This window comes from Tympanuchus pallidicinctus, unplaced genomic scaffold (genome assembly GCF_026119805.1).
Source record: "Tympanuchus pallidicinctus isolate F22 unplaced genomic scaffold, pur_lepc_1.0 scaffold5, whole genome shotgun sequence".
Lineage (NCBI taxonomy): Eukaryota > Metazoa > Chordata > Aves > Galliformes > Phasianidae > Tympanuchus > Tympanuchus pallidicinctus.
The window spans coordinates 55,475,832-55,499,358 of record NW_026294769.1 but is presented as its reverse complement, the minus strand read 5'-3'; the positions used below and the strand labels follow the sequence as shown (position 1 = coordinate 55,499,358).

General features: G+C 36.1%; 1 protein-coding gene across 5 annotated transcripts in view; it reads right to left on the bottom strand.

The window, feature by feature from the left end:
* VPS13B (vacuolar protein sorting 13 homolog B) overlaps positions 1–23,527 on the bottom strand; it is a 415,034-nt gene that overhangs the window by 159,155 nt on the left and 232,352 nt on the right. For 3 of the 5 annotated variants that reach the window (XM_052704437.1, XM_052704439.1, XM_052704438.1), the window contains exons 26-30: positions 18,984–19,155; positions 18,237–18,351; positions 16,459–16,600; positions 14,428–14,836; positions 9,924–10,035 (exon numbers count right to left, since the gene is read on the bottom strand). In XM_052704437.1, the coding sequence (XP_052560397.1) occupies positions 9,924–10,035; positions 14,428–14,836; positions 16,459–16,600; positions 18,237–18,351; positions 18,984–19,155 (950 nt within the window). Of the gene's footprint in view, positions 1–9,923; positions 10,036–14,427; positions 14,837–16,458; positions 16,601–17,125; positions 17,193–18,236; positions 18,352–18,983; positions 19,156–23,527 lie in introns of all 5 variants that reach the window. The other 2 variants (XM_052704440.1, XM_052704442.1) reach the window with 1 other exon arrangement.

Here is a 23,527-nt window from a genome sequence, read left to right as displayed (position 1 = left end):
TGGATTAAGCTGCTGCAAGTCCAGGCTGCTGCAATCCTTCTCTTTTACCAGGGCTAATCCTTGCGCAACTGTGATAAATAGGTTCAGAGCAATGACCTGACAGGAAAAAAACTGCCCGATGCTCCAAAACATTCTGAGCTCCTTTAGCTATCCCAGTCAGCTCACTACACACAAGTATAACCAGCAGCATCATGGATCTGTAAAGAAGAACTTGTCTTGTAAGAGGAGCTTGAGTTTCGGTCTGCAGCCTCGGTAGGCTTAAAACTCATTGTCCAGAGTCTATGGCTAAAGTAATGTTAAAAGTCAAAGCTGCTCTGCATCTCTAAAGAAACTCAGACAATATCCAGTCTCCCCAGGAAAGCCCAAGGCTGTGTTTTCATTCCTTTTGCAACTTCACTTGGCAAAGCCAGCCTGTGTGCTGCTCTGTTGGGAAGGTGAGATCTCCCTAGTCAAAGAGCTATTCAAATATCAGCAGGCTTTTTCAAAGCATTTTCTTTCCACTGGGTTGAATCAAGAATTCATATGGGGGAAGAACTAAGAGTTTGAAAAATACTTTCAAATGGATGGAAAGGCCATTGGAGGGTGTTAAGAGAAGGAAATTATTATACAACCCGATCTCAACAAAGCAGGTGTCTTTCAGTGCATGTTAAGGAGAAACAGGCATGATACTTCCAACGGGTTCATTAAAAATGTTTAAAAACATGGAAACGAAAAGAAATGTCTGGAAGAAAATAATAAGTGAGAGAAAAAGTTCTCAATAAAAAAAAAAAAAAAAACAAAAAAAAAACCAACAACAACAAAAAACTATCCATGACAATATTTATAATAGTCATTTAAAGATTATGAAGTATCGAGGTAAGCAGTTCAAATCAATGAGTAATTAGTTATGTGTAACAGTAACAGGGCATAATGATAAGTTTAAACAGATACAAATCAACTATAATTCAAACAACTGTTTGAATTTATTTTGATCGCTTTCACTATATTGGGCTTCATCGCAGCAGAATTTAAACTTTTGGGACAGGAAATAGAAAAAAAAACATTAAGCACACCTCAAACCTTTGCACGCAAAGGAAATTATAATCTATCCACCACTTAATCACCCTAAATATATTACAGATTATTAAACTGAAGTTATATAAATTTCACGTGGCGACCTTCATATGTGCTGCACAGCAAACACTAAATTACTGTGTTAAAATACTATTTGAGACCGCAAGAAACATCAGAACACAAAGGAAGCTTTTGCGTATCTTTAGTTTCGACTTTCCAGTAGTTACAATCACCCACAACTGAGACCCCTTGCTACAGAAGAAAGTGCTGTTCACTGGCACAACAGAGAAAGCAATGTGCACCTGAAAGTCCTGCTGTACAGCTGCTATTTACTTCTGATCTTCAAATGTCAAGCAGTAGCAACGTTAGTAGTCACAGAAATCGAGTAAACTCTACAAAAGTCACACAAAATGTGATGCTGAACACTTTGCAGACTCCTGTATTTTGAAGAGATTCTTCTTCTGTGCCTGCTTCTCTGGATGATCTGGTAATTTCACAACACAAACCCGCAGGTCAGTTTAAAGGCAGTCTGAAACAGTTGTTAGTGAGAACGAGCTATACCTGAAGCAATCATAACCACATTGAAAATTCAAAAGCTTGACCAGAAAAACTAAATGCAATTGCCCTAAGCACTGAGATCTTCACTCTACTGCAACTTCTTCACCACAGTGAATAAACTGGTGTGAGGCAACCAGCCAAAACAAATCTGCATGGACTATGAGGTTACTATCATCTTATGAACTGGTTGATGAGGCCACTGCACTGCCGTGCGCTGCCACAATTAATGGATGCCTAAATGGCGTAGTAACAGCCATGCTCTCTTACAGCAATGATTCTATACAACGTGCTTCAATTTGACTTCCATGAAGAACCACACAAAGAAATTTAAAATCATTGTAAGAATCAGAGGAAAAACTCCAGTGCCACTCAAGTGAATGAGGAAATAGAAAGTGAGCATCTCCCTTCAACACATGGTAATTAATCTGATGAATTTTAAGAGAAAAATAAAGTTATTGGAATGATTTTCTGATTCGGAAATGTATTTTATTTTGACCATCACAGTAGAAGGGAAAAAACGTATTTTAAAATATGTATGTTTTGCCAGATTAGGTATGTATTATTGCAGTTTCCAGTAAAACTCTAAACTGAGGAAATTTCAAGTAAAAATAAGATTGATAGTTCAAGCTGAACATTTTGAAATCTGAATTCCAAATATAAATTAAGCATTGAATAGCTCTTGGTATTAGATAATTAACAAGCTACATTTCTGAAATTAAATGGGCAGTTCCAGCTGTTATTTTACAATTAGTTTCCACTGAGGTTTTTAAATTAATAACTGCTGTAATAGCCTCAAACATGCCAATGTTAATTAGGAATGATGTTTCCATGTAATGCTATCCATATATGTGAATATTTTACTGGGGGAAAGGTCTAGGTAGAATTTTTTTCCCCTCTTCTACTAAAAATAGATGAAGAAAGAAATGTAAAGCAGGAAAAGACTTTACTCCCAAGCCCACTTCCACAAAAATGTTTGAGTTGTATATGGAGAATAAGTAACACGTTACCAAGCTCCTTAACGCTAAAGAACCCTAAGGTTCAGCTACAATGGCAAAAAGCAACATTCAGAACCTGATATTTAAAGGGAACAATTTAATTTAAAAGCCAAGTCAATAATTAATCAAGCTAAGATTATTAAAAAGAGAGAAGTAAAAAAAAAACAAAAACAGAACAAAAAAACCAAAAAACCCCTACTACTGTGTATCCAAATTAAACGTAGAGACAAACTTCTTGAAAAAATAAACAAAACCAAAACATGAGTACTTTGTTGAATAAAAGCATCCTGGTTTGAATTTCAAAGAATTAAAAAATAAATTATAGGCATAATTTTAGAACATTAACTGTTACAATATTTTTTTTGCCTTAATACAGGACAAGAAGAACTGAAAATGACACCACCGTAACACTGTGTTAAAGTTGCTATGCAATAAATGAAATACCTCTCCTTGAAAAACTATGAATCTTTTCCTGGAAGCTTTTAACATAACATTACCTCTGCAGTCTGAAGTATTTAGAAATAAAAGAAAAAGTGCAAAACAGAGTTCATGATGCTTTGTAACTTCTACTTCTTGTAATCCCTTATGGTACACATGCAAATTTTAATAAGCTGCTCGCATTTCCATCAAAATATGTGTGTGCAGACATTATTCTTTTAACTGATTGTCTCTGTTGTCTTCATGCAAAGAAAAATAAAGAAACTCAAGCCAGTATTGGCTACTGCCCTGTTTGCCTACCGCATAAGCTTCAATGCTGTATTAACAAAATATAAAAGTATAACGGAAAATAAGTTTTGTTAGAGTCTTTATTAAATAATCAACTCTTAAAAGGTAATGATTCCTTTCAGGCCCATATTCTCAGAACCACCTATTTATCTGAATATGAAGTGTCTATGCAAAAATAGAAGATTTTTTAAACTTAAATTGGTTTGAAAAATAAAGCAAAGAATTAACCTTATCAGTCATACTACAGTTGTAGAAAATCCAAGCTTTTTAAAAATAATAATTTAAAGGTACAGTTTCACAAATATAAATATGGCTCATGGTAATTTAATACTGAACAAAAAATGTTTCTGAAGAGAAGATGCTTATAGATGTGGGTGCTGCTGAAAAGTTTTGAAAAACATTTGATTTTCCAAACCACATTTGAAAGAAAAAACAGATTTCCACACAGATTGCGGGCTATGTATGCATTTCTTGCATAATCTCCTTCCATCATTCTTTCCTTCCTCCCACTCCAGCACCATTAGCACAAACACTCAAAATTGTTTATTAGTCCTATTCTCACTGAAGGACTTTTGTTAACCAACTGTGTGTATTACAACAATACTAGAGGCATTTTCTAGATACATCTCTGTGAAATAAAGATAGATAGCAGATATAGGAGAAACAACTGCTACTTATTTGCAAACGTTTCAGACTTATAAAGCAGTGGAAGATGGTGAAGTACAAAAATGAGAACAGTAGATGAGATATATTTACAACAGAAAAATACTTCCACTAATGAAAAGTTTTAAGAAAACAATTCTAAGTAATTTACAGCTGTATTTTCAAGATTATACTCTTCACAAGTAATTTTACGGGTGGTGGGGCACTAAAGAATTTCCATTTTCCACTCACAAATTGAAAACAGTCTAAGTACAGCATTATGCTTTGATCTATGAAAGATCTACACATGAAAATGACCATGGAACATTCAAACCTGGACTATTCAGCTTTGATGTACGACATGAATGAAATCCTTGGATCTCTAAAATGATGAATCCGGAGAGTGGACAACAATTAGATTCTTCATTGCTCAAGCTGAGTAACAGCTGTAATTCTGTCAATCTCCCAAACTTGATAGGTAATACTTATTCAGCAACTTATAAGTGAGACTTTCAACATGTTCAGTCTGTATTATCTATACTCTGTTATCCATTTCTTTTTTTTTTCCTTAAAAACCTCAATTAATAGAACTTTATGTAATAAAGAGTGAAATTTATTTCAATCATTTTGTCTATTATTATCTAATATTATCATATTCTCTAAAACTCTATTATTTAATATTTCATGTCAGTTTGCAAAAGCCAATCATTCAGGGGATGACTGTACTAACCTATACTGAGCAGATAATTTGCACAGCAATAGTTTCAAAAGAGGCTTTTATTCTGACACAGAATTAGATGTCATCACAATTTCAGCTCCAAACTCCCTCATTTTTAAGCAAACTATGGCTGTATTTCCTCTTCTTTTTAGTCAGAGTAATAAAATTACTGAGTCCTTCCTGTTAAGGAGTTTTTTTCATCCTTTCTCCTACTGTTTTATAAATGACGTGGATTTGGGACTTAAAGGTGCAATTTAGCGAGTTTGTGGATGACACTAACTTGGGAGGAGCTGATGGCTCCCTCCAGGGCAGAGAGGCATTGCAGAGGGATCTTGAAAGATTAGAGGGCTGGGCAACCACCAATTGCATGCAATTTAAGAAGAGCAAGTTACTAATTCTGCACTTAGGATTGGACAACCTTGGATATATGTACAGACTGGGGGATGAGAGGCTGCGGGACAGGTTCTGCACCAGAGGGCAGCAGGCACAGAATGGGCTGCGCGGGGCAGCGGGCACGGCCCCAGTGCCGGAGTTCAGGGAGCGTTTGGGCAGATCTCAGATGCTGGGTTTTGATTTGGGGTGGTCCTGTGTGGAGCTGAGAGTTGGACTCAGTGGCCTCCGTGGGTCTCTTGCAACTCATGATATCCTGTAAGTCTATGACATTCCTATTTATACTGTCCAATCCTGCTGCTATTATAGCAGGAAGTGTTATTCCCTGTTAAAAATCCCAACATGTGTGAATTTTTAAAATATTCAGTCCTGTTTATGTTATTTTTCCACTGATTACACTAAGCCTTGCTTCTATATACAGAAAAATACTGTTGTAATCTAAAAAGGTGACAAAAGACAGAATGTGAGATAATTGAGCAGAAAACTAGCTAAGATGACTACAGACACATTTGATTAGTTCCCCTTCTTTAAAGCATTATAATTTATTCACGCTGATAGTGCACATTAGTCACTTTTATTAAAGGAGAAAGAACTGAGGAAATGACAAAGGGAAAACACATGAAGACACACAAAGACGGAAATGTGGCTCCTTGGAGCTACCCCAGGAGATGCTGCTTTGTTTTCTGCAACCATCTCCACCACACAGAGAAGGATTTTCTGACCTGAATTGCTTTGGATTCATCAAAAGCCCGTTATTTTCCTTTTTTTGGAGGGGGGGAAGGGGAGAGGACGGACAAGTGATTAGCAAACAGGTCTGCTAAGCATGTTATCTGGATAAAGGCGTGAGCTTCCCTTTCATTTTACTTCAGCAGACTCAGACACACAGTTGCTTTCATACCCTTCCTGCATAAACGTAAATACATGAGTTTTAAAAGAAATCCTTACAGCTACTAAGAAACTTTCTCTGTTCTATCAAATCTCTTAAAAACTGGCCATTTCCCCCAGTTCCAAATTTAACATGGTCAGGTCTGGCCAGCTGAAACTGGCAAAAAATATGTTTGCCTCCTTCACTGGCTCAGAAGGAATTCCATTTACTCTGACTTCTCCACGGTTCCAATTCTGCTCTCTGGCCAGGCTAGGCAACTGCCTCATCTGCATGCTCATCCAAAATCTCCTTTACTCTGCTCCGCCATCCCTGTCCCAAGACCTCCTGATTCTGCTCCAGAAAACTGGCAAACTCTTGACAAGAATATTCAATTCCAGTCGTGATTGTTGAAGACAAACGCACCTTAGTTGGGGATTAAGAATCATAAATTCAGGATGAATCACTGAAAACCCACAAGCTTCCAGGATTTAGGAGGAAAAAAAAAAAAAAAGATGAAAAAGACCAGTACAGTGTAGCTGTTTTTCCTTTATGAGTCCTCTATCTACTGTTCCAGTACACGCATCTTTGTTTACTATGTCTATTAGCAGGTCTAAAAAATTAGATAATTTTCTGATAGTGGAAATAGTTATTTTAAAACTAATTTTTACGGAGTGAAAGAAATCTGAATTTACTATGTTAATAAATTTCTAACTTGCAATAATCACCTGAAAAAATATTTGTGCCCAAACTTACAGGACACATGATTTTTCCAACATTCCATTTTCTATTTAGTTCCCTCTCCAAGTCAAGCAAGTGGGCTATTTTTTCTAAGACACAGATGGAGACATTCAGTTCACAAGACCTAGTTTCATTTAATATGACTGTATTAGATTTACCTTTCATGCGCTGATACTCTGCTAACGCTGAATGAGTACTTTCAGTTTTTCATGTACGAATTTATGGGACAGCTTCAAAATATATTTGTAAGCTCTATCCAGTCTTTATCCATTAAGAAATTTCTTAGCCTCTCCTAAAAAAATAGTTCCTAAGTGAGACATAAAATTTCTTCTTTCTCATGAAACACTACTGAAGTGACATTAATTGCATGTGGTTGTAGTTCAGACCTAAACAGAAGACTGTTTAAACTAAAGGGACAATGCAAATTAAGTTTGTATCCCAACTCCAGAAACACTGTAAAGACAGTGGTTCAGAAAACAATTTATTTTCTTTTATTCTTTTATAAGCAGCAGTAGTAAATTAGAGGAGAAAAGAGGTTGGAAAAAGAGAGAAGATGACATGTTGGGCTTATTAGACTGCTGTAGCAGCTAATTCTTGAGTAATCATCAGGCTGCTGTAAGGGGTGTTTAAGAGCCTCTCTAAAGCTGAGTACTGCACCTCTGTTGATATTTACTATGAAACATTTCACTAAAATTTAGGAGTTACACATTGTTTCGGTTTCTTTCTTTAACTATGTGATTTTTAAGTATGTATTTATACAACAAGTTTCCAGTTACGCATTTCTGCTGTCCAGTATTATGTACTGTGAGCAGGTTGAAAACATAACATAGAAAATGCAGTATTTGGAGAACAGAATACTAACACAGGGCTCATGTGATAAAAACATCCCACTTTTTTTTTTTCCCCTTCTCTTGGCCTGCCCTAACAGTAGAAAAATCTTTGCATTACCTAGTTCTCCAAAGAAAAAATGTCAAAATGTTAAATGAACTCCACTCAACACCACCACTCAAGAAGCAGTGATTATCCCAGAAGAAAATGAAAGGGCATCTTCAACAATGCTTCTCTAAATACCATGTGCTCTGGATCAAAGAATATGCAATTATAGAAACTTTTTTTCAACAATGAATTGGAATCTCATTATTTCATAATACAAAATATTCGCTGATTTTGCTAAAAAGCCCTGAATCTCACTTAAATCAAAATAGTAACCCTCTCCCCAAAACAAAAGACCACCCACTACCAACTTCAACACTGTCTCATAAAATCCTGCAAAGTAACTTGACACTCTTCACCAGTGTATACTAAAAACACCAAAGCTAGTATAATTGGATAATTAAAGAAACAAAGATAAGACTTAGTCATTTGACAGCTGCTCAGGACAGAGAAGAAAACTCACTGAACAGCTACAGGAAATTTCTGAAACTGGTAGACATTTCTCAGAAAAAGACACAAGAAGCATGACAGGAGGTTGGTCATGAAGCAAACAGTAACCATTATATGAGAGACGTCTGCGGCCAAGTATTTCAGTTTTACCAATTCAGTTCTTTAGTTTCTAGTAGAGGACTGCAACGCAATTGTGAAAGACTAAATACTGTAATTGTGTAAAACTATGAAAAGCAAAAATATACACTGCACAAATCTAATCCAGAACATTTATAGATATGTAAGACCCCAAGACCCAGAATGTAAAAGGGGAGCAGAAGCTTTAAGCAGTTGTGAGATTTCTAGTTTGATAAGCACAGAATGTTAGCACTTCAGGTAAAGCCAGAGCAGCAAAGGTATCAGAGTCAAAAACATTAACTGACAGACAACTCCACTGATGTTGATGTAAATGGCATCCCTCCTGTAGCTTTCTCATTGACTAGTAATACCTACACAGAAGGATCAGTAGCTTTCCTAGATGACAGAAACTACTTTAAGTATAGATGGAGCTCGCAGATTCCACTTTATGACAAGAGATTTTGCTGGCAAATTTTTAGTTGTAATGAGAAGAGCAGAACCTACATTTAGTTTTGCAACTCTCAAAGCAGAAATCAGATGTGAGTATATTCACAGAGGAGCAGGGCAAAAGCAAGGAGAGCCTGCACAAATGTTAGGAAGATCTGGTATCTATGGGCATACTGATGGTTGGATTTGGATCGGGCTTTACCACCCAGAACCCACTGTTGGTGCCATGCTCTAAGATTTTTTTCATGAAAATCATAGATACAAGGTTAATTTAAAAAAAAAAAAAGTATGCTACTAAGCTACTATAAGTAAACATACAAGCAAATACAACATTTTAAACATTTCCAAATGGAAATATGAAGAAAATGACTACTTTACAACTTCTAAGGAATCTGAAAAGAAACTGGAAACACTTCATGGTCTCCTAAAAAATCCTGCTCTTGACAAAAGTAAAACTCGCTGTCATTTTCAAGGCAGTAAATGTTTTATTGCTGGGAAATAATTTTGATGTTTGTAATTTCCATTGAAGAGCACTATGAAGTAGTTAAAAATATTGCCACATCTGAAAAACAGACCAACGGGAAGTATAAGACACTTGTTCATCTGTATTTCTGTGACTTTTCTCACTTGGTATTATTTGCAACCATACTTTCATGTCTGGCAACAGTGCCAATTCTACTGAGGATCATATATTACTTTTATCATGTTGATTACATATGTTCACCAGTTTTGCTGCCTATATATGATTAGTGTGGTTTGCACATACTTAGTGACACAATCCAGAGCATGACATTTTCACAGAAAGTATGTTTACTGAGAAAGAGCTCCTTAGAAGTTTGCTTTCCTTTACAGCTTTGATCTACATGGCGTTAAGAATCTAACAGTTTGAATGTATGTTTACCATTTATATTATTAAGATCTATCTCCTTCAAACTCTACAGCTACTGAGATTTTTGGTAGTCATAAGAAATCTTTTTCTCTTAGGTGAACTTGGTAGCTGATGAGAAGAAAGCCTCTGAAAATGTTCTCATCTGTGAGCATAAGCTTCGTAACGACTTGACATTTAAATTCTGTTATTCATCAGCACTTCACAGAAGAACTCGATTTGTCTAAATGGATTTGAAAGCCCACAAGTGAAGAAAATCAGAAAAACCTGGTTTTGAATATCAAAAGATTGTATGTGAAAAGTATTTTTACAAGCTGCACGTACCCTTTTTATTGATCAATTAACTTCTTTCAAAATGACTTTTTTTGAGACTATGAAAAACCAAACCCTTCCCCCAACACTTACTGATAAATGTCCTTTCTGAGCACAGCTCTACTGAGAGGGTTGTCAGCCTGGGGAGCCATAGACACAGATCCAATCTTGAGAACCAAAGTGTCTTCTTTAGTTGCTGGATTAGCTGTAGTAAGGAGAAGAGAAAATATGTGTTTGATTCAAAATCAAGTGCACACAGCAAGGAAAAATTATTAAAAAACAAATATTAGAAAACACCTATACAGGAATGTATGCTAAAGATTCAGTTCTGCTTGAAAGCAATAACAAATGCAAAAAATAAATGAAAGACCAACAAAAAAAACCAAGCAAATAAACAATTGAAAACAACCCCACCACCAGAAAACACCCACCTGTAAAATCAACAGTGTTGATGTGATACATAAATGACAGAAGTACTGTCATTTAAACAAAATGTTATCACACTAAATCCTGGTCTGTGATTTTCTTTTTTCTCTAATCGCTTTATTTTTTGTTTCTTTTTTAATATATTTTTTCCAAAATATAATTGATCCCAGAGACTTCCGTGTGATCTGTTTCTCTTTAGATATCATAGAATCATAAAATCACAAGGTTGGAAATGACCTGTAAGATCATCCAGTCCAACTGTCTCCTCATCACCATTGCCACCACAAGCACTAAACCACATCTCGTAGCTCCTCATCCAGACGCCTCCTGAACACTGCCAGGGATGATGACTCCACCACCTCCCTGTGCAGCCATTCCAGTGCCTGAGCACTCTTTGAGAGAAAAAATTTTTCCTTACGTCTAATCAAAACCTCCTCTGATACAACTTGTGGCCACTTCCTCTGGTCCTGTTTGTTCCCTGGAAGAAGAGGCCAAACCCCTCCTCACCACAACCTCCCTTCAGGAAGCTGTAGAGTGCAGTGAGGTCTCCCCTGAGCCTCCTCTTCTGCAGGCTGAACAATCCCAGCTCCCTCAGCCGCCCCTCATAAGACTTGTGCTCCACAACCCTCTAATAATTACCTGCTGATGTAAAGTGCTTACCATGCACTTTAAATCATCCACCACTTTTTTAAATGGGCCTAGGTCCTTTACAGGTTAAAAAAAATCATCCTGCAGGATATTATAGTGCAACCATCCCAGTAGCATTTGGTATGAGTTGCAACACAGAAGCTCTGAAACAACAGAATCTGAAAAAGGCCACTAGATTTTAGAACACAACAGTAAATTCCATGTCCATAACCAATCTACTACAAGAAGAAAGGTCTCTGCATTCCACTTCTTCATATTCAAATTTCAGCTATGCGTACAAATTGATCACTGGTAATAGTATATAGAAATTAAATTTTCAGCTGGTATTTAATGAGTGATGATCTAAGCCATTGAATCATAAAATCACCAAGGTTGGAAAAGACCTCTAAGATCATCCAGTCCGACCATCCACCTACCACCAATACTGCCCACTAAAACGTGTCCATCGGTACAACATCTACATGTCTCATGAACACCTCTGGGGACTGTGACTCCACCACCTCCCTGGGCATGTGTTGAATCCATATCTCCATTCATTAATTCATGTGTTCTCCCATTAGATTTTCAAAATATGGGAATGATGTAGATTATTTCTGTACATATTTATGTATTTATTTATGTACATATTTTCTTTTCTCCTTACTACAGCTAATAATCTCAGTCACTATGAATATTTCAAACTTTGAGGGGAAAAAAAGCTCATACTGCGCAGTAGAAATACAATCTAGGAAAACCTTACAGATCCAAGTATAAGAATGTCTGTTACAGTCTCACTTGGTTTTACACACTCATCCCAGTCTTATGTTGGCTAAGCTAAAATATGTTCTTTTAACCCTCCATTGTAAGGCTTCTTTCAATACTTGAATAATGGTTTCGGATCTTCTCAGCATCTTCTCCACTTCTACCAATACTCATTTTTATTACAGAAAGCAAATTGGATATATTCCATCATCTGCCACATGCAGAAATACAACCATCTCCCTTATTTTGTTTCAGTAAGTTCACTGTGCCCCTTTAACTGTGCAGCCGCCATTTTTCAGGAGTTCCTGTCTTGAAGATGCAGTCTGCATAACCTTTTACATAACTTACGTATTTGAAGATTTAGCATATTTTCTACAAGCGGTGCTGTAAGTTCAATTATCCAGATACATGGCCTATTGAGTCATTAGCATTATGTCTCCAGGGAAATTCTTACAGCTATGACTTAATATGTACTTTCATAGTAAATATATCTTTCACTTACTCATTCCAACTGATATTTTTATTAAGATCTTTAACTATTTTTAATGCATTTAATATTTCCACAGACATTGTACGGGGATATATAGAATACCACCAGACAATATTAAACTCCTTAGGAAAGTCTAAGCATATCAAACCTTTGTGAACACTTTACCGACTAGAATAGTAACCATCATAAAATGGAAATCAGATGTGTTTAACAAGACTAATTTTCCATAAAACTATATTTATTATCATGTAATAAATATAATCTAATTCTTTATTAACTGAATGTGTGATAGATTTTCCTTTATGTTCTCCAAGGAGAGCAATAAAACTACCTTATTTTTATTTGGACATCACACATCTCATTTTAATAGGTAACCTCTGGCTGTCTAAAACCTGCTATGCCAACGCATGTTAAAAATTAACCTCTGAAGACCAAGATCCTTGTGCACAAGTTATTCAGTCTGACCAATTTGAAACTATTTAATAGTAAGCAAGGAGGATGTTACACACCACATGTTATGACAGACTTCAAAGCAGACGGTCATGCTCATGTGACAAGGATATATCACTTCTACAAATGCATGACATACGTTTATTTGGTATGCCATCTTTTCTTTATCACTATCAACAAATTTATCACGTCCTTTCTAGTGATTTCTGATATTTTACTCCTAGTACATGTTGGAAAAAAGTTCTTATTCTCCCTAAACCAGCCAGATGCGGGCTTTCCCTGCCTTTACTGCTTCTCATCAGTTTTTTGCAGTTTACTTTTTTTTTTATTTATAGCGGCTGCCATGCAGTATTTCTTATTTCTTATTGAAACACCACTTGCTGTATTAAATCAAGCTGATGGAAAGCAGCATTGCGTATTGATGAGGACATACTGTTGCCCTGAATTCTACCACAAAAAGAAGATAAGCTGGTGCTGCTGCAAAAAGCACGGATCTAAATTGTTATAAAATTGTGTGGATGCAATCATGCATGTTTGTGTGTATACTGCTGAAGAAAAAAATAAACGTACAGTTTTTATTATTTCGTAGTGTTTGGGGTCATTGTGCAAGGTGGGATTTGAACTACACAAATAAAGAAGTTTTCTATTCTCATACATAAATCACAACTATTTCTGGTTTTTTTTTATTATTTTTTTTGAGGGGCAGGGGATAGTTTTCTTAACTATGGCTAACTAGGTATAAGGTATGAACAGCAGGGAAAGGGATTAAAAGACAAACTGAGGTCAGTGCTTCCCTACTTATAAATCAGCAATCACACTTTGGATTGGGCAACTTTTCTTGGATTAAAAAACTCTCTTAATCAATAGATGATGAACGAGGTCTTACTACAGCATGTATCCATGGTGCGTAACACAGTTAACCCTTATGTCTCGTTATGGTTCCTATAAACATACCCGTAGGATGTAGGTGATTTTTTTAGAATTTGTTTTTAAAATCTCTAGAAGAATCGTTGCTAATGGAAGTTTACATCCCTCTAGCTGTTACTAAGTGTACTTTCAGTCTCAGCAACTGTTTATTCATACACAAAGTCTGTAACAGTAATGCAAATATTATTATGTATGACGGGTAAATATTTTTTTTGAAAGAATAAATGTATTATTCATGGATCAAAAGATTAACTCATCTTTTGTTTGATTAACAACTAATTAATGTTGTTTAAAAGAACAGTTTACACTGTCCACAGTTTCGTAAATAACTGAAAGCTTCTTACATAAAGGAATCTCAGAACCTTCAACTAAAACTTCCTAAGCAAATGATAAACTGCATCACCTGTTGGTCAAAATCATGGAAATTCATTTTGGAGAAAATTAATAAAATGAAATAGAATATCAAACCTGCTTCACTATTTAATGTTTTTCAAGGTGCCAGCTTACATGAGACTTAAGGTTTTCTGCTTGAAATCTACTGGAACAAGAGATCTATAGAAGACTGCACTTGCACCAGAATAATAAAAACTGACAAAAGAATCACAGCAGCAGAACTGCATTCTCTCCTTCTCTTTTCACAACTTACTTTTTTTTCTCCTTAATAATCACATTTGAAATTCAAATGATCAAACTACGTACTACTGGGAAAGCAAAGGTCACATAAATACATAAATGCTTTTCAGCAGCTCAACACAAAGCTAGGATGATTGACTATTTTCCTACCTCTGCCCCTTAAGATTCTAAAGACCCAAGAAAGCATGCTAAATGTCAACATAGTAAGGTCAGCAAGGTAACTAAGGTAATGTTTTTCCCTACAAGACTGAGAACAAAACTACCTAACACAAAACACTGTACCTTCTGCATTATGATGATCTTCCTCATTTTTGGGAAAGAAGACTCTTATAACACCAGTGTTGATATAGATCAGAGGCAAGTTGCGCGAAGTTAGAGTATGAGTCCTCATAGGCTGGCCTGGTGATTTTCTTTTCTCCTTTTGACTCCTTGGCAGCCTGGCTTGAAAAATGCTTGCAATTGCATTAAGCAAATGAAAACAGAGGACCACATCAAAAGCCTGAGCAGACAGAAGGATCTCGTGAAGAAAGTGAGGAGAACCATCAGTGTGACCTTCGGATAGCTTATGGAATGTTCTTCGTTCATTTCTTGAGATCAGTTTGTGCCGCACATTTTTTGTGACAGCTTTTGTATAAGTTAGAGAAAGAAATCCATGTTGTTGGTGTGAGCCATCTAAAAGTTTTGCAGTGGCCTGTTTCAAAGAAAAAAAATAAAATAAAATTCCAACCTGCTGCAAAAACAAACACAACATCAATTAATTCTCTGTTAGTTACAATGTTGAAGGTTCCATATTTTCTACTTTCCACTCTCTCTGAATCCCAAAAGAAAGTTCTTTTTTAAACGGATATTTCATCCCACAATATGTCCATAGTTCACAACACTGTCAGCTAAAAGTACAAGTAATTATATTTTTATTTTCTGACAAATTATGTTGTGTGCAATTCAAATCCAGTCAGGCAAAAAAGCCACAGTCGTTAGTCATGACAGTCTAAATTTATCAACCATTTTCTAATAATTATTCAGAATTATATTTTCTTTTTTCCTCTTTTTTTTTTTTTTTTTTTCCCCACTTTAAACATTTTAGAAGCAAATCTTACTTCCTTACATCATCCTTTCTAGATATGCCAACACCATAGGTGCTAAGGCAACCTTCTGATGTTGAGATAACTTCATCAACATAGAAGACATCCATAGTCAACTACTCTATAAATTCAGCTGGTTATTATTCAGCTTGTTATTATTTTTGAAAGTCTTTTGAATATCAATTATACATGTCTAGTGAGTGCAATAACAATATAACAATTAAAAATAAACTAGGAAAAGTATTACTTCAAGAACATAAAAAATACTTGATAGAACTCTGTGCAATTGTTCAAATCTCAGCCACAATCACATGAGCACAAATACAAGCAACTACATTTTGCAAGCAGTTGGTTTTTTCAGCATCTTCATATTTGATTAAAAATAATTTAATGTAATTTAAGCTTCATTAATGGAACACCTCTTTTAAATAAATAGAATCCATAGCTTAAATGCTGAAAAATTGATTTTTTTGATTAAGTCCATTAGAACAAATTATTAAGTTAGACTTCCTATAAGATCTGAAACAAATAGACTAAGAAAATATTGCCAATCAGTATTCATGAAGAAAATAAACCAGACCACACAGAACTTCCACTAACATAAAAAAAAAAATTCCCAGCAGTCACTTATCTGTCAACTTAAATGGGCCAATTCCAATACGTACCAAAGTCTTTCAAGGATGAACCAACAAGAAAAACGGATTTTTAATATCTCACACTGACATATTCATAACTGCCACAGTGTTTGAAATATTCAAAAGAAAGACACAAATATGCAACTGTTAATGCTGCATTATCATAATTATATAAAGTAATTGTAAAAGGTTGCACAAAAGTATATAGCAGTAATACAAACTACTTAAAGACCAAAACATATATCAGAATTACATGAACAAAATGCAGTGTTCAGTACTGGTTGTTAAGTATGAACACACAGTACTGCATGTGCTTACTTTTAGTATCAAGGAATCCCACTGACTTCAGTGGACTGCAGTTACACACTGCGTTGTGAACCATCAACCCTCATTTCCACATGTAGTGAAAACTGACTAATAATTATAACAAAATATGAAGGTTAAGAGGGAAATAATACAACTCATAAAATCAGTACATTCAATAATTACAGTGAGTACAAAAACAATTTAGATTACACTGAGACTTTTATTTATCTTTAACCCAACTACCACTTATTAGTGGAAGTCCTGTAGAAAGAAAAAAAAAAGATTCTTACAGAAGGAAAGAAGCCAGAGAAATTGCTGAAAGGGTCCTGCTTGCTGATGGGTCGAACCAACAAGGTACGTCTGTTCAGCTTGTCAGTACAGGAAAGGAATATACCTCCATATTGCCCCAGAGACCAGGAATCTTTCCCAAGGCTTAAGGAACGAGGCATGGAAGAGTGGAAGACAAAAATATATATATTTTTTAATTTGCTATAAGCAAAAAAAAGTTTATGTTATCCTTGCACAGTTGTATGTAACGGCAAGACAAAGTCTATTCCATACCTTTTCCTAAAATGCCCAAATTCAATTGGATGACAAAAAACTGATATGAAAAGAAACTTTGGAAAATATTACGTGAAAAGACAAGATATTGCAGGATGGGAAGACACAGAAAATATAACAGAATCCTGCAAAAAAGAAAATGGACTGACCCATCCACATTCAATAGACAATCTTACTAGAATGATTACAAGAATCAAACTGTGTAAGAAAAACTCTATTCAAATAATTATAAATTCGCAGTATTGTTTAGAAAAAAATAATTATTAAGAATTAAAATCTTGCTTTGTACAATAGTTCTTGTAATCACTCTTTTTGACACATAAAAGAATAAAGAAAACTATGTCGCTTCAGAAGAATTTTTCAGGTAAGCACCTTAGTTTACTAAAGAAATCTCACCAAAATCTTTTCTCTGCATTGTAGAAAGATCCCCTCAAAATCTGCTGATTGCCAGCCCTCCCCTGGCCTGGAAGACAGAACATTAACCTTATCTGTTCTCTGCTTTTGGCTTTAGTCCAAAGAAACTGAACGACGAGAAAGGGTATTCTGAATAGATTATGAAATGTAACTGAAAACAGTAACAACTTTTGTAAAGCAAAAAACAAAACAAAACAAAAACAAAACAAAACAAAACAAACAAACAAACAAACAAACAAAAACCTTCAAGATAACTTTCATGAACAAGGACACCACTAAGCTGAAATGTTTTCCTAGGGAGCATTAGGCAATGAAGTATCCTCTCCCAAGGTCATCCACAGAGCATGTGCAAAAAGCAGCTTGCTTAATTTTTGTCTCTCATAGCATAATCAATTAAGTTTTAAAATGGCAAACAATAAAATAGCTAAAGAAAGATTACACTGGTATCTCTTAGGTTGCATGCTCATAGTCATATGCACTACAAGGTGAAATGTGTAGTAACTCTGCCAAACTGCATTTGAATGCTTATTGAAAACACTTATATTGGTGCTGCAAAAAAGAAAACTTGCTGAGTGGCAAGACATTCAGAAGTTCTAGCTACCTAGCCTAGACGTACATTCATGACGTATTCGTTAATGTTGGTGACATACAGACAACCAGCTTAGTTGCCTGCACTATAGTGTTGCTGAACCACAAAGTAAGTAGCTTCATTTGTATAAAATGCTTTTTAATATCCAAAAATAAAGCATCATAAAACACTCACCATTGGCAATTTGCTAAAACTAATGTGCCATCAACAGTATTTAAGGAATTCTGATTCAGAAGTTTAGTAAAATTAATATTTTTGTCATAAGAATCAACAGAGTAACAAATGTGTACACTAACACGTAATGATTTACACGTACTTCTTTGGAACTGGCTGTAATTTTAAGAAAATGCATTTTAGATTTAAACATTTCACGCAATCAAAATCAATCTCATTTAAAAGAAATTCAACAATAACCTTAAATTCAAGTTAACAATCAAGAGGAAAAAACACAACTGCCTTCATCTTTCAGCCTGAATTCATGATCATACAACTACCAGAAATTACCTGTTTTTGTAATGGTCAACATTGAAGCTCTCTATTTTACATTTGATTTTGGTATATACATCCTGCATATCCACCGATGCGCTGAGATCTTCTAACTCACTGACAACACAAACCTCTGCAATGGCCAAAGGAAATTAAAACCATCAATACTTAATAATTAATACCATCAATACAAGTTCATAAGCAAGGTATAAACGTGGAACACCAAAGTTTATATAAAGGATAATGCTCTCTCCACTCAGAGATTTGTCATAAGGAATGATTTCATTCACTGTCATGCTGAGAAGAATCAGAAAAAAGTACTGCAATCAAAAACTTTCTTTTAAAAAATGTGTGGAGACTCATCTATAGAATTTTTTGTTCAGATTTCTGTAACTCCTGTAAAAAATACAAAGATATGTACATGAGATTTCTTTCTCTCATGTAATTATTTTTTATCTAGTGTATATGTACATCTCTTTGAAAATTAACATAATCACTAGTCTTCTCAATATCAGTTTGAAAATATCCGTGCAAATCTACATGTCTATAGATGGACACACACAAAATATACCACTAAATAACATAAAAATAGAGTATAATTACTACTGAGACAATAAATGCAGACTTCTATAAAGTAAAATAACTGAATCATTACCAATTTAATACTGTCTAATACTACCAATAAATGTACTGAATATCTAATACCGTGTCGTGAAATACTGTACAAAATTTAAAATAATAAATAAGGGAAAAAATGTTGAATACCTGTGCCATTATTTCTAGGGTCAGGAGCAAACAATTTTATAGTTATTTTTGGCAACATCCACTGCATCCACAGGCTGACACGTCCACTTGAGACTCCAATGTTACTTGTTGTTTGTTCCAGTGTAATAGAGTCTGAGAAAGGAGAGTCATCACCACCCTGAAGAGAATCACCCTATAAAACAGACAAAACAACAGAAGCAATGGCTGAGGAAAAAAAGTATTTGCTTTTCATCACTGCCTACTTTTTTTCCATAAAAACTGATATAGACTTGACAAACCATATAAATGTACACATAAATACAAGCAGACTCACTGTTTGCGTACTGAAATTAAGCCATTTTTGAATGTCGGGGGAATAAAAAACAGGAGGAGAAAATGAATTTGGCCAAGATTATATGATAAAAATGTGACATTCCATGACTTTATTCTACTTGGTCTAGAAGAATTTCCTCGTTAGATTACACTAGTTACATACCAGAAACACTAATGACAATTAAGGTAGATAGGAATATTTTGAAATGCAACAGGAAAAGGAGATAAGCAGGCTTGTGCACATCTGGAGGGCAAAAGATGAGGTTTTAGAGGTACCAAGAGGAGAATATCTCAGAATGGCACTTGTATACTACATATGATTTTTTTCACCCCTTCTTCTATACGTTTTCTTGTAATTTCTTGGGAAAATGATCTTGCAAAACAATAGCCTCGTGTAAAAATTGGAAATGCTTTAATCACAACTTTTTAAATGTTTCTGTTGTTTAAAATTTTGATTGTCACTTGCCATATTCTTAAATAACAGATATCTTGACAAATGAGCTTGTAGAAGCTTCTGAGCCACCAATAATTTTTGCTCATTCCCTACAGTGCTAAAGGCTCAACAAACAAGAGCTTATATCTTCAGAAAAAGAGACACGAAAGACATATGAGAGAAAGAGAGACATATGAAAGATACACTGAAGAACTTGTTAGAAAGGCCTATCAGAGACCAGCATGTAACTTCTGATAATTCTTCATGGGACAATTGAAAAATTTTCCAACAAGATGACTTCACCAGATCTTTCCTTTGACAGAAATTAATGCAACCAGAGAGAAAAAAAAAAAGATACAAACAGAATCACAGAATCACAGAATCGTAGGGGTTGGAAGGGACCTCCAGAGATCATCGAGTCCAACCCCCCTGCCAAAGCAGGTTCCCTACAGCAGGTCACACAGGTAGGCATCCAGGCAGGTCTTGAACATCTCCAGAGAAGGAGACTCCACCACCTCCCTGGGCAACCTGTTCCAGTGCTCCGTCACTTCACTGTAAAGAAGTTCTTGCACAATTTGTGCAGAACTTCCTATGCTGCAGTTTCCGGCCGTTTCCCCTTGTCCTGTCTCCACTCACCACTGAAAACAGTCTGGCCTCGCCATTCTGCCCCCCACACCTTAGATATTTATAGACCAAACATATAATTGCTCCTTAGTTCCTAGCATTTACTACTCTTCAGCTCAATGCAATGGGTACATAGGTCACTAATGTCAACCAGAAGCCACTAAAAATCCATCTGCGTCTGCTCTTCTAACCACACTAAGTGTAGCAAGTTTCCTTCATTATTCAAACACAAACGGGCAAGAGAAATGTATTGCCACCTTGATTCCTTGAGATCAAATTCAAGTTGTTTCTAAGAACTACAGATCAATAAACACCCAAAATTTTAATGAAGGTTTTGAGGATTATGAACTGCATACTTGGGAATTTTGAGCTTTAACTAATGAATAACTGTGATGATTTATGTAGAAGACATCCTGCAATCAAGGCCTACACAGAAGGCACTGCACAGTTTGACAGAATCAACTTTAACCTCACAGGCAAAAAAACCCCCAATAATGCACTCACATCAGCACTTGAAAAAAAAAACCAACATATTTTTAGTAGCAAAATCTAAAATCTGACATTACTTGACTCATCCTGCAGTCTAAGACTGTGAGTATGGAAATTCTGTTAGCAATCTATTTTGTGGATGTATAGAACTCATTCCAAACCAAACAGCTCATATGGGAGCTTTTACATTGATGGATCCCATTTCCAAACAACTCAGGCCTACAGTTTAACTACAGGATTTCTATAATGTATATGTGTTTTCTTATAAAAATATTAACCATAAGACAGGACAAAAGCTAGGTCAAAATCCTAAAAATCATACAATATCCATTATGACTTTGGGCTGTTCGACAGACATCAAACATCCAAAAGTTTCCACACCTTTGTAACAAATCTTGAATAACATCCCTAAAAGATGATGAATCTGTTGTGGGAATTTCATTGTGCCTGGAATCTGCAGTACTTTGGAATAGGTGATCCTATAAACAGGGCAGCTGTGGAGGCAGCAGCCAGTCAAAGAAAAGTTGCCGAGATTCTCAGATGGCTTTCACAGGATGTCAAAGCAATGAAGCACAATCAGAGGTCATAGAATGGCTTGGGTTGAAAAGGACCACAATGATCATCCAGTTTCAACCCCCTGCTATGTGCAGGGTCGCCAACCACCAGACCAGGCTGCCCAGAGCCACATCCAGCCTGGCCTTGAATGCCTCCAGGGATGGGGCATCCACAGCCTCCTTGGGCAACCTGTTCCAGTGTGTCACCATCCTCTGTGTGAAAAACTTCCTCCTAATATCTAACCTAAACCTCCCATGTCTCAGTTTAAAACCATTTCACTTTGTCCTGTCACTCTCCACCCTCGAAAACAGCCATTCCCCCTCCTGTTCATATGTATTCTTCAAGTATTGGAAGGCCCCAAGGAGGTCTCTGTTGAGCCTTCTCTTCTACAAGTTAAACAATTCCAGTTCCCTCAACCTTTCCTCACAGAGAGGTGCTCCAGCCCTCTGATCATCTTCATGGCCCTCCTCTGGACCCACTCCATGAGCTCCACGTCCTTCCTGTACTGGAAGGCCCCAGGCCTGGATGCAGTACTGCAGATGGGGCCTCACGAGGGCCGAGTAGAAGGGTACAATCACCTCCCTCTCCCTGCTGGCCACCCCTTTTTTGATGCAGCTCAGAACACAGTTTGCCTTCTGGGCTGCAAGTGCACACTGCTGCCTCGTGTCCAGCTTTCGTCTACCAGGACCCCCAAGTCCTTCTCCATAGGGCTGCTCTCAAGGAGATCTTCCCCCAGCTTGTATAAATACCTGGGATTGCTCTGACCCAAGTGCAGCACCCTGCACTTGGCCTTATTGAACCTCACTAGGTTTTCATGGGCCTGTTTCTCCAGCCTGTCCAGGTCCCTTGGGATGGCTTCCCTTCCTTCCCTTCCTTCCAACTCCTCAGCTTGGTGTCATCCGCAAACCTGCTCCGAGTGCATTCAATGCCATCGTCTGTGTCATTGACGAAAGGTCAAGGAAGGCAAGGAACAATACTATTTAAACCTTATTTAATATCTTTGTTTTCAGTCAAGTCAAAGATCAAGCCAGTGTTGCTTTGCTGTGGAGTGATTTGCTGGTCTGTTTTTTTCACTTTATAAATTCATTCTGCATTTTCCTTTTTTTTTTTTTTTTTTTTTTAATCGAAGCACTTTTAACACTCTTTTTTGTATTGCTGGCACACTTAATTCGCCACATTGTAACTTAGCAACTGTAATGGAGGGAGTAGGAGAGAGAGCTTCCTCTTCTCCCTGTACACACATCCATTCTCTGACTGGACATGTTCCAAAAGGCTTGTTTTATGAAAATCAATTTAGCTCCCAAAATTTTGGCAGATCTGTACATTTCTGATAGTTAAAAAAGAAGAAAACAATAGTAAAGTAAATTTAAAGTGGTGTGGTTAACAGCAAATACATACTGCTACCATGGAAAGTTTTACATTTTATAATTTTTTTTCTTCTATTTGCACAATCTTATGTGCTCAGATGTTTCACGTATTTTGTTAACTTCTTTTTTTTTTCTCCCCAAAGAGCTGTTTTTGTTCAGTGGTTTGATGATACAGATAACTGTTCTGTAGAAAACTGAAGCATTCATTTTCCCACACTTTCTTTAAGCTTATTTTTCACTAGATATTAATTGATGTACTACAGTTCATGAAGTATCAGTCAGCTGATAATTTTGGCACAATGTTACTTTTAACAGTATTTGTGGGATTCTTGAAGAACTGCATCTATATAGCATAAACCCAGACATATATAAGAATCAAATTAACTCAGAAATGCTTAAAAGTAGCAAATGCTGAGTTTTAGGGGACACGTTCCCTACTAACGTCCAAATCCATTACAACTGTGAAGTTTATTAAAAAAAAAAAGCAACAAAAACAAAGCTTCAGGCCCATCATTGAAAACTGCTTCCTTCTTTTCTACATGCACAGTGATTTGGAACGTGCCCTATATCTGACATCCTATCAACAAAAAATGCAGGAGGTGAGGAGAAGAGACCAAGGTATTTGCAGTTTCCATCAGTACTGCTGGAGCTGTGCTCATGCTGACATGAATCCAGTCATGTTTGTGCTTACAGCTGTCTGACTTGCAAATATTTCTGACATGAATTTCTGTAGCATGTGAGGTAGATGTATTAATAGTGATTCA